Source organism: Crocodylus porosus, unplaced genomic scaffold (genome assembly GCF_001723895.1).
Source record: "Crocodylus porosus isolate Cpor-Errol unplaced genomic scaffold, CroPor_comp1, whole genome shotgun sequence".
In the NCBI taxonomy this organism is placed as follows: Eukaryota; Metazoa; Chordata; order Crocodylia; family Crocodylidae; genus Crocodylus; species Crocodylus porosus.
This window is the reverse complement of record NW_017728943.1, coordinates 97,376,452-97,390,779: the sequence shown is the minus strand read 5'-3', so window position 1 is coordinate 97,390,779 and position 14,328 is coordinate 97,376,452. Positions and strand designations below refer to the sequence as shown.

The window sequence follows — 14,328 nt, the reverse complement described above, 5'->3', positions numbered from 1 at the left end:
CTTTCCAGAAGGACAGGAGATTGCAGGCGCCAGAGAAAGGGTTGCAAAGGTTGGGCAAGGGGGGGCTTTGGCTCATCTGAGCCTGGAGCAGAAGGACTTCCTCGACACTCGTGGTCTTCCATCCCTCTGAGTTACCCAGGGTTGTGCCCAGTGACACCAACAATGTTGTTCCCAAAAGCTTGTCTAACACGTCTCCCAACTACTTAGTAGTTCTAATAAAAGATGCTACTAAAAAGTTGGCTCTTGCATATTTCCTGGACCATTATGGCTACAGCAGCATTCCAACCCCGAGCAAAATTAACTTTAGGATGAATTAAACCATGAAGCATTTCCCTTTTAAAGCTGTCTACCCATTGTTGCTTATATCAAATAAAATGTTTTCTTTTTTTACAGAGTTTGTCCAAGCTCCTTTTATTAAATATCATGTAATAAGAATACCTTTAAAAAGAAAAGAATAAAATTACTGCAATTGTCTGATCATCTAAATATTTTGTTCTGATGGTAGGAATCAGTCATACAGTCTTTGTCTCTATTTTTCTTCTGTGACCATTTGACTTCCTAAGCACTGGGAAGAGTATCTGCACCCCCATCATGTACCTGGCTGGGCCTAAGGCTTTATGCAAGATGCATTAAGCAACACAGTTCAAAGTGGAAAGCTGAGGGGAAGTATAATTGATCTTGGGTCAGTTGGGTTCTACTGTGCTCTGATCTTTTGCTTTGCATTTCTGTTAATCACTGCAGTTACTTCAAAGAGTTTCTCAGATAAATCAGCTTTGAAAAAGTATAGCAGTAATTTGTTTTACAATTACTTATATTACCGTAACATCTTACAGCTCTGATTACAGAGCAAGTCCATATGTATACTAAGAACTATACAAATGCAACGAAAGATGAGCCCTTGCTCAAATGTCTTGAAGGGGACAGTCTGAACACAAGACTATACAAAGAGATGTGGGAGGATGGGGAAACAGCATGACAGCATTAGTCTGCATGGAAGGCGCAGCCTTAGTACATCAGTGGAATGATCCTTGTGTCTCTTTACACCCCCCCCCATGGCAGAATTTTGATGGAGCTTTGAAGAATGATACATTAAGTTTCTGGTTGTTTATATGGCACATCTCCCCTGTGCAAGGGGCAAAATGGGGAAACAATGGTAGGCATATCACAAGTGGCACAGGCTGATGCTGTGTCTGGCATGGGAGTCCTAGGCACTTAATGAAGGGAGGCCCTAGACTGTAGGCAGGGGGCTTGAGTTTTGGACCCTGCAAATGGAGCAGGCAGGACAGGGTGCCATCTGCAGAGGATGTAACAGGTGTCATTGCCAAGAGCCAGGTTAACATTTCCCTGCCACTGCAGCTGTCACTGAGGGAGTGAGAGAGTCTCACTCACCATTTTTGTAGTAGCTGAGAGGCCAGGGAAGAGTTAGCCTTGAGTGTGACAAAGGTTCCACAGCAGTTCTGCCTGTGCCTCTGCCCTGCCCTGTTCCATGTGGTTGGAGATTCAAGTCCTCCTGCCTTCATTCTGGTGCCTCACACTCAGTCAGGTACACCACAGGGGTGGGGTTCAGGCTGCAAAAAATGTACCCGCATTCTGAATTGATTGGCTGGGGCAAGGCTGCATTGCTGAAGGCCAGAGAAGAGGCTACTATAATAACCAGGATGTGAGATGATGGGGGCCTGAGTAAGAATTTTAACTATGTGGATGGTTAGGAGAAGTTGTATTTTTGGTTATGGAGAAAGAATCAGCAAGATTTAACTGTATCCTGGATATGAGACCTAGACTGGTGAGTTGAAGATGAAGAACAAGTTAAAGACCTGAGTAGTAAGAAGGGGGTATTATTTCCAGTAAGGAAGAAAGCGATAAGGAGGACTGTCTCAGAGAGAGTGGAGGTTGATAGCTACAGATTAATTGTACTGAGCAAGTTTGAGTTGATAGCTAGATGTTCCTGAGATGTTAGGCCAGAGTTTTAATTTTGGTGAAAAAGACAGGCCTGGAGTTGAGGTAACCTGAACAATTTGCATAGATGAAAGTTGAATTTGTGTTTGCAGATTGGGTCACCCAAAGATAAGGGATAGTGGGTTGGGGAGTGCAGGGGGTGGGGAGCGGGGATGAGGAAGACGCACTGAAAAAGCAATTAAAGAGATGCCATCTTGGGTCAGACAACAGGTCCAGCCAGCTCCGTATCCTGTATCATAAGGTGACAGAGAGATAAGAATGTGGAAGTAGTTACAGAAGCTGGGGAGGACAAGGGTTAAAGAACGTGATTGACCACCGTTACAGATTGGATGTGAGCAGGAAGTAAACTATATTGGAGATCATGTAAGAGAGAATTGGAGATGCACCAATTGCAAACATTGCTCAATAATCTCAGTGAGGAAAGGTAGAAGGGAGATGAGACAATAGTAGCATAAGCAAAGGTGGCTTCCTTTTTTCACATGGGAAAGTCTAAAACAAGGCTGTCATGCTTGTCTGATCCTCTGGGATCCAACCACATGGACTTCCCCCCTCTTCCCCTCATTCCCCTTGCTGTTCTGGGACCCATACTACACATGGTGTGTACTCCAGCTGGTCCATGACCTTTGCTGCATGTGGCACATGCTCCAGTTGGTCAGGGGCCTGGACTAGCTGGAGTGAGCACCATATGTGGTGTACATCCTGGATTGGTGGGAGGAGCACTGTGTGTGGTGCATATCCCAGACCAGGTGCTGTGTGCAGCACAGTCTTGGACTGGTGGGGGCAGGTGTTATGTGTAGTGTGAATCCTGAAGCAGGACCTCCGTGTGGCACGCATCCCAGGTCCTGCACATAAGGCCAGTCTGGCATGCACTGCGTGGGTCACTTCAGAATCAGGGGCAGCACTGGGGGACTCTGTGGGTTGAAACTGACCCATAGGCTGTATCTTTGACACCTCTGATCTAAAACATCATGGGATGCTTGCACACTGTCAGAGCCTTAAGTAAGAAAGTATGATGTAGAAAAGCAGTTTTAGATAGTGAAGTGGTTTTAAATATTTGGGGGGTTGTATATACAGTACTGTTGAAAGATTAAATTTAACATTTAAACTGGCTATATAAAAAGTGGACTGTATGTGTTATTTGAGAGTGTGCCTAGCTGCATCTATTATAACCATTGTGCACTGCAATTCATTTGTATTTCTTAAAACCTATTGCAAGTAGTTTAAAAAAACCCAAGAATGTAGTGTTCTTACGTAGGTATCTCACAGTGTGCATCAGTGCTTGGATAATTACTTAGAACATTTGTGAATAAAACTGACCTGAAACAGCTGCCAACACTAAATTTACTGTAGGACAGATTTATAATTTGCACCTTAAAATGTGGTCACCTAGTGCCTAAATTATTCCTTCTGCTCTCAGTAGGTCCACAGTTTCTCAAGATCATTATGTCAGAATGCATAGTGCAGTCGCTAGCATACCTGGTGCAGTTTCACTGAGAGATATTGTGTGCAATTCTATATAAGGTTTTTTTGCTGTTTTCTGATTGGCTAATTAACCCCTTCACCTTCACATTCTATTATAAAAACAAGGTCTTATAACTTCCTTCCAGGTACCTTCCCACCAAACAAGATTTTCATTCTCTGACTACCTTCAGTTGGTCTCCTAACTGCTCATTTAGTTCCCACTGTGTTCTCCACCTGTCTGTGAGGTATCTTCCTTCCCTCCCATCCCTTCAGTGATAATGCACCTGCCACTTGCCTTCTTCTGCTTCCTCTTAGCTAATATGGTGTTGTATTTCCCTTGCTGTTGTTGCTTACTTTTGCTCCCTGTCCTGCCTGCCTCCATACCTACTTATTATTGTTTCTTCTGACTCTTGCGGCCAACTTACATTCTTTGGATTGACAGTACCACACTGTTAAAACAATTGTAATGTTCCTGTTTATAATAAAACTCTGCTTTTAAAAATCCCAAAGCTAGGAACCACTGTTTTCATTATAATGATGCAGCAAATTGACTTAACCACATTAGAGCAAATACCATCTTTAAATTAACTTTTATCCCAGTCCCATGAGGGTTCATTATAATGCAGTTATGCTATGTTTTCAACTTATGCAGTGCTCCTGGCTTTTATGCCCCTTCGTTATCTTCCTCATACTCTTATCTGTGGTGGTTTTTCTCCACCCACACCATTTGTCTTTCCATCCTTCCAGTTGGATCATGTTGTCTGAACAAATATATAGTTTTATAGGAGATAATACTCCAGAAAAGTTTAAAGGTATTTAGGTCCTTTGTTTTGTGCCCAAAGCTGAATTGATTCAGTCTAAACTGCAGAGATTAAACTGAAAAACAACTGGATACGCATTTATTTTTGATTCAGGAAATGCAGCCACATGCCTGCAATGGCTCAGGCCAGAAGCTGGGGGGAGGGGGAACTAGAGCACGGCTCTCTGGCACATAGCCAGCATGGGCTGTGAGTTCACTTCCTCTTCCTGCTGTCCCTGAGGTCTCTGGGATTTGCAGTTCAGAATTACTGCTGCCAGACTCTGCAGGTTTGCTCATCACTTCCTCTTCCTGCTTCCAGGTGCCTCTGGGTTTTGTAGTCCACAGTCACAGCCAGTAGTAAATTTAAGCAGGGAAGGGGTGTTTAACTCCCCTTCCTGGCCCCAGATCCCAGTGGCGGTTTGCTTGGACAAGGGTGGAGGGGCATTCCTGTATCAAGGTCTGACCAGATGGATTTAATTTCTGTAGCAAGACCCCTAATTTTGGTGGCTGCAGACTGCACATTCTGCTGTAGCGTCAGGTAAATAAAGAAAACTCTAGAGGTTTTGTTGCAGATTTTGATGTATTCAGGGTGGAATTTAATAATCTGTGTAGCTGTCCCTGTGACTGTTCTGATACTGAATTTATTGTATGTTGTCCCCACTCTGAAATTTAAGCATCCTGCATATTTTTTGATTAAAAATATTCATATTATAGAGATTTTCAGAGAATCTGGAGGTTATGTGAAGTGGTAGAAAGAGGCTAGTTGGGATTTTGGCACACAGAAAGGTCTAGGGTAAGCAGATTGGGGATAAGTACATGAGCCAGATGTTTCCACTGAAATTATCAATAGTGAAAATATTACAAACACTGACATTTAATGACACACTTTGTTTTGGAGTTGGCCGGGGGTGGGGGGTATAGTTCATGTCTTGAGGGGGACAGTTTACATCTCTTGCATCACTCAGGCTTTTTGTATAGACCAGTGATTCTCAACCAGGGTGCTGTGAAATCTGTTTGTGTGCCATAGACTGACATGCAGTGTTAGCACTGCTAGGTGTGCAAACATGATTCAAGTGATGAACCCAGTGATTTCATATAGGAATCCATAGTGTTAAAACTGTTCTGACTGGCTGTGTTTTTTCTAATTTTTTTTCTGTAACAAGACTTACTTTATTATTTTCCTGTAGTAAAAAATGAGTGAAAATTAAGAGCTGACACTTTCCAAGAGAAGCCTCAAGTCTATCCAGGGTTTGAGAACAACTGGTATAGACAAAGACAATGCTGTGTTGTTTTGAAGTGAGAATTGGGCAATGCAGGTGAGATGGGGAGTGGAGCACATGACTTATCCCCTGAAAATCTAATTTAAAGGCCCCTGGGACTTTGGCTAGAGCTCCCCACAGCTTCCTGGGTGGTGTCAGTGCTCCCACTGGTGGGAACTTGCTGTATTTTTCCACATATAGTACACAGTCTTCCCCCCCAAAATCAACCACTCCAAAATTGGGGTCCATTTATTAAGTGGGGAAACTGATTTTCTGCTTAGAATAGAAACACCCTGCTTTGATCTGTGTTCCACAGTATAGCACTTCTGGGTGCATTTATACATGCCATTAAGGCAATGTGAAAAACTGGCACAGTTCATTCTGGAGTCAGCTGCTTCCAGGCACTGCATTTACTCATGCACCTGGGACTGCATCAGTTTGAGCTGGGGAGAGCAGCCCCAAGCTGGCAGGGGGAGCACAGGGATCGGCCCCAGGCTCCAGATGGCAGAATCAGGCAGCCAAGGGGCTGGCTGGGACGCAAGGATGCTGAAGTGTGGGGTTAGGTGGCAGGCATTTCCCACATTTTGGCACCCTTGTGCCCCAGCCAGCCCCTGTCGCATGCATTTCAGTGGTGTTAAGTAGTCTGTCGTAAGATAGTACTGTCCCTGCCGATACTATCTTATAGCAGAGTTAATTGATTTACTGTGACCTAATACTGGTGCACATGTAGATGGTGATACTTTACTGGGGAGCTAATCAGTCAGTTCCACTGTAAAATGTGCCCTCTGGTATTACTGTTCAGGAAGCTGAGAAAGTTGATTCACTTCAGAGATGTTAACAACTGTCTTTCCTTTTTAATGGTTTTGATATTTTGGTAATCAAACTAACCTTGCTTAGTTTCAACTTTCAGTTTAAGTTGGTCTAATAAAGGATATCAGATTCACCCAAAAAACCTTGTCTGCCTATAACCTTTCTTAGTGCAGTTTTGCTGTCTGCTAGGTTCTAGATTATTTCTTCTGTTTCACAGCTCTTCAGCTCTTTTCAAAATGTATAGGTCCAACCGAGGACACCAGTATTCAGTCTCAGCTAGGCTTTTAGTTAAGCAAGTGAGTCAGATTAGGCTCTGTCTGTGCTCTCTGCAGTCGTAACTTTTGGAAAAAAAACTTGTTTCTTCATTCTGCCTTTTAAAACCCACAGTTGTATTGAAGAAAATACATTAGCTGCCTGAGGGGTTTACAGGATTAGGTAGCAGCTGGATAGTGGTGTTGAAATGGTAGATTTGGGTACTTACAGGCATGTCTGTATCTCTTATTTGTCATGCTGAAAAATGCCACACTGTTATGTACATGCTGCTTCCCAAACCAGAAATAGTGTAGCCATGTTCATTGAGTACTGTTCTGGGGCTAATTAGCTTTATGGAAGGGCATTGTTTGCCATTTTGCTATTCCTTGCTAAAGCACTGTAATACTTCTGGTGCAAGAGCCAGTGCAGAAGGTTTCTGTACAGCAGCCACCTGACATGGTAAGGTAGTGGTATGGACTTGCCTGAAGTATCTTCGTGATTCTAGGCCTTCATTCTTGCATGGTCTCTATTTCATTGTAGCAGTTCAAGTGTTGTCAGTAATGCAGTGCTGTACTGAAGCACTTCTGATATTATGTACCCTTCTGTTGTTTACATGTCTGTGGTGACCCTGAATAACTTGATTTGCCACATCAGGAATAATCCCATATTTTTTCTTATTTAAAATAAAAATACAAATTGCTCAACTTTCAGAACAGGAAATGACCAGTATAATTATAAACTGACAATTGTTTTTATGTTTCCTCCCTTTCTCTTCCAGGCATCCTACAGGGGGGTCCTTTATCCGTCCAGACAAGGTGAATTTTGGCGTAGGTTTTCTTACTGCAGTGAAGAACCGCTATGGATTGAATGATGAACAAGATGTGGCATATGGGAAAGACAATGTGTTAGTCCTTGGAAAGAAAACTGTGGAACTTGTTGGCTTTGACTCAATTTTAGAGGAACAAAGGCAAGTGTAATAGCTGGGATCGAAAACATTTATACTTGTAACTCTGAAGTTTGTTGGGAGGAAGGCATTAATGCTGAGTTGAGTTTTGCCTTTAACTGGGGAGTCAACCTCTTATAGATGAGAACAATGCATCTTACCCAGAATACAGTACTTAAGGATTAACATTGTGGGGGGTTGTTTTATTCTGAGAGTTTATACACAGCCTTTTTTAGGAAGTAAACTTAAAAGTGGGTCCTTAAATTGTACCATCTAGTGTGAGGCCTTCTTAGTTCCTATAAATCCCAGTGACAGATTACAACGATTCAACTTTCTTATATAGTTAGAACTCACTAAAATATTGCACACTGACTACATTTGAATCATTTTTAGGATTAATGGCCATTTTTCTTTCATTCTTAAATGATAACTTTGTTTTTAAGCAGAAACTGAAGGATACAATGCTCTGTTACAGAGAACTCCACAAAGAATTGTCCTGTTTCCAAATGGTAGCCATTTCCTAGTGTTTTCATATGGACAGACCACTTTAACTTTGACCTAGTAATGCCATTGACTGAATGGAAGGAAAAAATATATTTAAGAAAATTTAATCCAATCTGGGCCTACAATGATATGAATGATCACTACAGGACAGAGTTAAGGTTTCTGCTAAAAGAGAAATAAGGACAATAAGGAAGGAAAGGCTATTAATCCTAAATATAATTCAAATATATTGCTCATGCACAAGATTTAAAGTATGGGAAGTTAATCTGCCAGAACAAATAAGGTTGCCTTGTGCATTTCCATATCTTAATGTGTTTGGATTTCTCTCAGGTTAAGCTTAATGTATAGCTTATCTAGGTTTATTACTACTGTTCTTCGAGGATAAATATCACATCTTTGTAATGTTACCCTAAATTACTGATATAGCACTATATTTGGTAAAATAGTTTTGAATTCTGTTTTAAATATTCAAAGGATTGGATAAAGTGGGCCTGATATCAAGATTTGTGGGTCACTTTTTTTTTACAAAATTATATATATGTAAATTATTTTTATTTTCTGTTTTCAATTAAACTTTTTTTTTAGGCGTGAGATTAATCTTTTGCCTGTAGGGTTGAGCCCACATTGGGCAAGACCCTGAAATGAGAAAGACACTAAAACTGTTTCCAATTGAATGAAATGGCCAAAACAATGTGATGAACAATAAATGTAATAGGTAGAGTTCTTTATATTAAGATAATCATTATACGATAATATATTAAGATCATCTTTATATTAAGATTACCTAGATATATTAAGTACATTGGGAGGGGAGTTAAAAGTGTTATTTTATATTGTTTCAGGGGTGTAATTGGTAGCCATGTTGGTCTGAGACAAAAAGATATTCAAAAAACTGTAACTCTTTGTTCCAAAATTATACCTTTTATTAGACCAATTGGAAAATGGCAAGAAAAATGTCCTTTTCTGCATGTTTTCAGAATCAAAGTCCCTTCGTCAGGTTCTGGGAAAAGTGTAGATGGTGCAAGATGGTAAAAAGTCCCCATAGGTAGGAAATAAACTTAATTTTTGCACAGGGGGAGCTGAAGATGGAAGACTGTCCCTCTGGGTCAATGAGAGTGTCATATATTTTATATGCTTAACATTTAAAATTCATCCGAAGGGCAAAGGAAAGGCACTTGACCTGTAAAGGATAATGAAGCTCTTTAGCTGGTAGCATCTTTATTACATGCGTATATTTTGCATTCCTTACCAGTAATTTATGCAGGCTAACAAGACTAAATGTTATATTTAGTACTGCAGTGGTTTATTTTTTTTTTAAAAATGGGGCCATAAGGTTCCTTTATGAACTTTTGGTATATACGTTTGCAACTCTTCCTGTTTTTAGTGCTCCTTTTACATGTATATGTAATACTTATTAACATAAGTCAACTATCTTCCATCAGATGAAGAATGTCCATTAGTTTTTGAAGTTTCTGGCTCACATTAGCATGTTACCTTGAGATTTAATCTTGGATTTCAGAAAATCAGCAGTACTGTGCTTGGTTGGGAGATGCTAATATAGCACTACTGTTAGCATACAGATATGCAAGACATGATCCCAGTGTCTAGTTGCTCCAAACTTAAATTTGACTTCACACAACAGGAGGTGATGACAGGCATTCGAGGGCTTGAATAAGGGAAGAGCGAGAATTAGAATAAATTAACAATTATTATACATAAATTGATATTCATATTTTATTAATATTGTACAGGGTATATATTTTTAAATGTTAGTACTCCATGCTATACTCTCTAAATAAAAAAGGGAGAAGCAGAAAGCCAGAGTACCAAATGGAGAGGAGCTGTCTTCACCTGTTCTAAGTAGCTTCTGTCACTCCTTGCTGTGTATGAGGCGGGGGCAGAGGAGGAGGAGGAGGAGGAGGTGAACTAGTTTTTGATGATAAGGAATAAATTGCCTGTACGCTGTTATCCCTGTGGGGCACTTGCAGCATCTTGGTAGTGACGATTCAGTAGATGGCACTCTTCCTCTCTGAGTTGACATTCAACCAGTTATTATTGATCAATTGAAAATGCCATTTTTGTCAGACATAAAACAATTGATTAACGTTCTTGTAGTTAATTTTTTTTTAAAACCCGTAATGTTAATTCTGGTGCGCTGACCAGTTTCCAAACTGGGTAACTGCATTTTGCATACTTGAATTTGATTCCAGATGGATGGAGTCATTTTCTTTGCTGCTTGTCCAGCATTGTTTTTCCAGTGTTTCTGCTTTTTACCCTGGACAAAGGAGTGTTTCTGTGATCAGTTAAAGATTATACAACTATCTGGCTATAAATAGTTTTCATAATAGCAACCCCAAAAAAGATTTTTAAAAATGTATCCTGTTTAGGCTTAATATCAATGTGCTTCTAATGCATCTGCCGTTTTTTTTCTTTGTTTATAATTTGACACTTTTTCATATAGTCAGCTGCACAAATTGGAAAACATCTCAGTGAGAGAATGTGCGGTGAGCCACGCAGGTCAGAAGGAGGAAATTAGCAGAACATGTCCTAGTATCCTTTTCTAAAGGTGCTGTATTATGTACCACCACTTACTAACATAAAACATGTTTTTAGCATTCCATACTTACTTTGTAGAAATTAAGCAATTATATTTTATCAAGCGGTTATTTGCAGATCAGTTTAATTACTTTGCATTGTATATAGGGGTGTAATTCAATCTTCATTCTTTTTACTATTTAAAATCCTAGAATGTATTTGGAATAGGGTTCCTGGGTAAAAAGAGGGGGTGGGGAACTATGCTAATTTAGTTAACTATTGTCATTGATTCAAGACTTCAGAAGGTGCAATTGTGATAGAAATGATGGGAATTTAAAAAAATAATCTGGTATAGGACAAAGCCATATAACCTCTAATGTAATTGCTGGAGAAGAGCTTTGTAGGCACAAGCAGCTGTGAGTGTGTAATGAATAAGATATTCAAGCTGCTATGTACTGTTGTTATATGTTACTAAAATACATAATAGAAATTATACTGTTTTAGGACGTCAAAATTATATACTCAGTAATTGGGAAATAAATTGTTTTGGGGCTCTGTAAAATGAAGTTATTTTTTAAGTCTTGATGACCCATTTCTTCACTATAGATCAAGATATAGTTTAGAGTAACTGACCAATGTTGCTACTTATCCCGAAGATTTATTCTACTATATTTTGGTACAAAATTAAGTTATAGCTAAAGATATAGCTTGCTTTATCTTTATCTAAAGTTATAGCTCCAGTCTCTGATATTTCTGATATATTTTCTTAATGTAAATTCTCAGATATCAAGAGTATAGACTTATCAAAAAATCTGTTGTCATCGTGGGAAACAGTGATAGATATCGCTAGTCAGGTACAGAATCTGGAAATACTGCATCTCAGGTATAATGATACATATTTTTTATTTCCGCTGCTTTTGTTAGGGATATATGGCTTGATACTTAAATAAAAGCTTGATTTAAGGATCTAAATTTCCTTTTAAAAATAATAGGAGTTAAGTGCCTGGCTACTTCTTATAAACTGGCTCTTATTTTTTTCTTTTCTTGCCATATCTTCCAGAAGTATTGCATACTGAGGAAGGACTAGATCCCCAAGGAAGTTTTGTGCATCGTTTTGCCAAAACCAGAAATATGGGGGTAGCCCTAAATTCCAGTTTGTTTCAAAGCTTGAAGAAAATACTGTACAACTTAAATCATGATTCTATTTGAAAAATGATTATTATTTCACGAGGCTGCTACAGTTGAAAAGTACAAATATTCCTTTATTGTTTTAGTCTACCTCACATATTTGACAGTACTTTTCACCTAGCTAGTTCCAGAATTTCCAAGCAGATTGAAGGAAGTAGACTATCTAAAAAGTTCTTGTAAATGTCAACAGGGAAGTTGAATCCTTTTAAAGAAAGTTTATAAAAATAAAAAAGGAGGACATACTATTTAAAAAGGGTGTTGGGTTACGAACCAGAGTTTTAAAAATTCAGGTTGGCATAGTAAGATGTGCTCTGTAGGATTTTATAACAAAGAATGTTAAGCTTCTTTGCTGCTTCCAGGGTGACATCTTCATGCCTTGTTCAAGTACTGAGGGCTCACTTGGTTGTTGTGAACTTGAGCTAACTATTAATTATCTGGTGTTTTTCAAATCTGTTTTTTCTTGTGTTTTCATTGAGATAAATTTTAAAGATTCTTCTCTTGTAGGAAAGCTTTAGACTAAGCTTGGTTTTCTGGGATTTTTTTGCTTATGCTGAATGGTTTTTACCTTGGGATTTTTATCTCCCCAGGGTTTTTTGTTTGTTTCTTTGTTGGTTTTTCAGGCGTCTGATTTTTATCTAAAGAAATACGTTTTATTAAGAATGTCTGTTTAGTACCAAACTGAAATATACTCTGGGGCCCAGCCCGCCTGCCCTGAACCAATGCTGGCTAGAATGTTGGACCACAGTGAGTAACAGGAAAAATCTCTCTGATAATATTTGTCAGTGAGTTCCTGCTCTACAAATAATTCCCCCCACTCTTTCACTCCTCCTGCCCCCAAGGGAAAAAGGTATCTTTAAATGGAGTAGTATTGCCAGGAGATGGGGAAGAAATTCACAGATTAGCATAGATGTTCCCAAATGTGTGGAGGGTTCCCCTACCCCAGTGGATTTAGAAGAGGAATAAAGGGGGCAAATTCATCCAGGGTCATTCTACATTGTAGACTTGCAGTGCCCAACAGTGTGCTGCTTTGTGCCTCGTAAACTGGAAGTAGGGTAGCTGTGTCCATTTGAGGTAGGGTATTTAACTCTGGTGAATAATGGGGTGAAATAATCTGTCCCTAAACTAATTAATCTGCCCATTTCTCCCTATATTGACTGCTTCTGGAATTATCTGGTTGTCAGCTCAAAACTGTGTTGTGCCCTTTAGGGTGTTACTGTCAGGCATCATAACCTTTCATGTAGACATGGCCAGAATGTGGTCCTGAGGTTTTGTCATAACTAGCTCTCTGTAGATGTAATTTTGCAAGGAGAAAGATGAGAGCCTAATCAGAAATATTAATTTTTCTGCCTAAATAATCTATAAATGTTCTTTGCAGACTTGAGGCCTGGAAAACACGGTTTATGAGGACAGGCTGAAAGAACTAGGATCACTTAGTCTGGAGAAGAAGACTGAGGGGGAATTTGATAAATGTTCTTGCATACTCAAAGGGCAGTTATAGAGAGAGTAGAGATGGGTCTCTGGCTGTAGGGGACAGGACTAGAAGCAGTGACCTTAACCTGCAGCAAAGGAAATTTAGATTGAAAATTAGGAGGAACTTTCTCGCTATGAGCTAGTCAAGCATTGAAACAGGCTACATAGAGAAGATGTGGAGTCTCCACGCCTGGAAATTCGCAAGAGCAGGTTAGATACATTTGACTGGGATGGTTTAGTCAGGGTTCATCCTGCCTTGAGCAGGAATTGGACTAGATCAGTGGTGCTCAACCTTTTTCTTTGGCAGGCCATGGGCAGTGCCAGTCCATCCAAAGGCCAGATGTGTCCAGTGGCCCTCTTCTGGCATCTATGGCAGGTGTGGCAGGGCCCCATCCAGGCACATAGAGAGGGCAGGGGGCAGCCTGGCTCGATACAGCCCTGCATCAGGGGGGACATGGTCCAGAAAGCTTTGACCCCAGCTCAGTGGCACAGAGAGAAGAGGGCATGACCTAGCCCAGATTTGGCTGTGCTGGTGGACGGGATATGGGAATTTGGCAGCAGGGGAGGGTGGCCACTGCTGTCCCACTGCCAAATTTTTCCAGTCCATGGGAGCCCCACAAGCCAGATGCAGTGGCTTCCGAGGCCTCATTTGGCCTGTGGGCCAGAGGTTAAAACACCCCTGGACTAGATTAGCTTATGAGGTCCCTTCCAGACCTGTGTTCCTATGATACTAAGGTGATCTGTATTTATGATTATTCTGCCTTGCTTGTAATTGAGATCTGTCCTTTGCTTTTGTTATTAGGCCTGTCTAATAGGTTTGAGAGATTTGAGAGCAATCAAAGATATGTGGGACAAAGGGAACTTTGTTGCTTTGGGGATAGTCTAGTTTTGTTTTCATGACTTTGTCAGAGGCAGCTGGAACCTTGGAAAAGTACATCTTTTATAAATCAGTAGTAATTTTTAGGGTGTTGCAAATGTACTGGGGGAGGAGGCCTGGGACTCTGCACTTATCACTGGATGCATCTACATGAGACACTTTACTGTGTGGTAGAATTATAGAACTGGAAAGGACCTGTAAGATCGTAAAGTGCGATCCCCTGCTGTGGGGAGGAAGTTATTGGGTTCAGACGAGCTCGAAAAGGTGCCTGTCC

General features: G+C 40.3%; 1 protein-coding gene across 3 annotated transcripts in view; it reads left to right on the top strand.

The window, feature by feature from the left end:
- Nucleotides 1-14,328, top strand: part of TBCE (tubulin folding cofactor E) — a 49,280-nt gene that overhangs the window by 10,288 nt on the left and 24,664 nt on the right. For all 3 annotated transcript variants that reach the window (XR_002103686.1, XM_019549835.1, XM_019549836.1), the window contains exons 4-6: nucleotides 7,316-7,504; nucleotides 10,446-10,534; nucleotides 11,303-11,402. Coding sequence is in view for 2 of the 3 variants with exons in the window: in XM_019549835.1 (XP_019405380.1) it covers nucleotides 7,316-7,504; nucleotides 10,446-10,534; nucleotides 11,303-11,402 (378 nt within the window). In the remaining variant the exon portion in view is untranslated. The remainder of the gene's footprint in view (nucleotides 1-7,315; nucleotides 7,505-10,445; nucleotides 10,535-11,302; nucleotides 11,403-14,328) is intronic.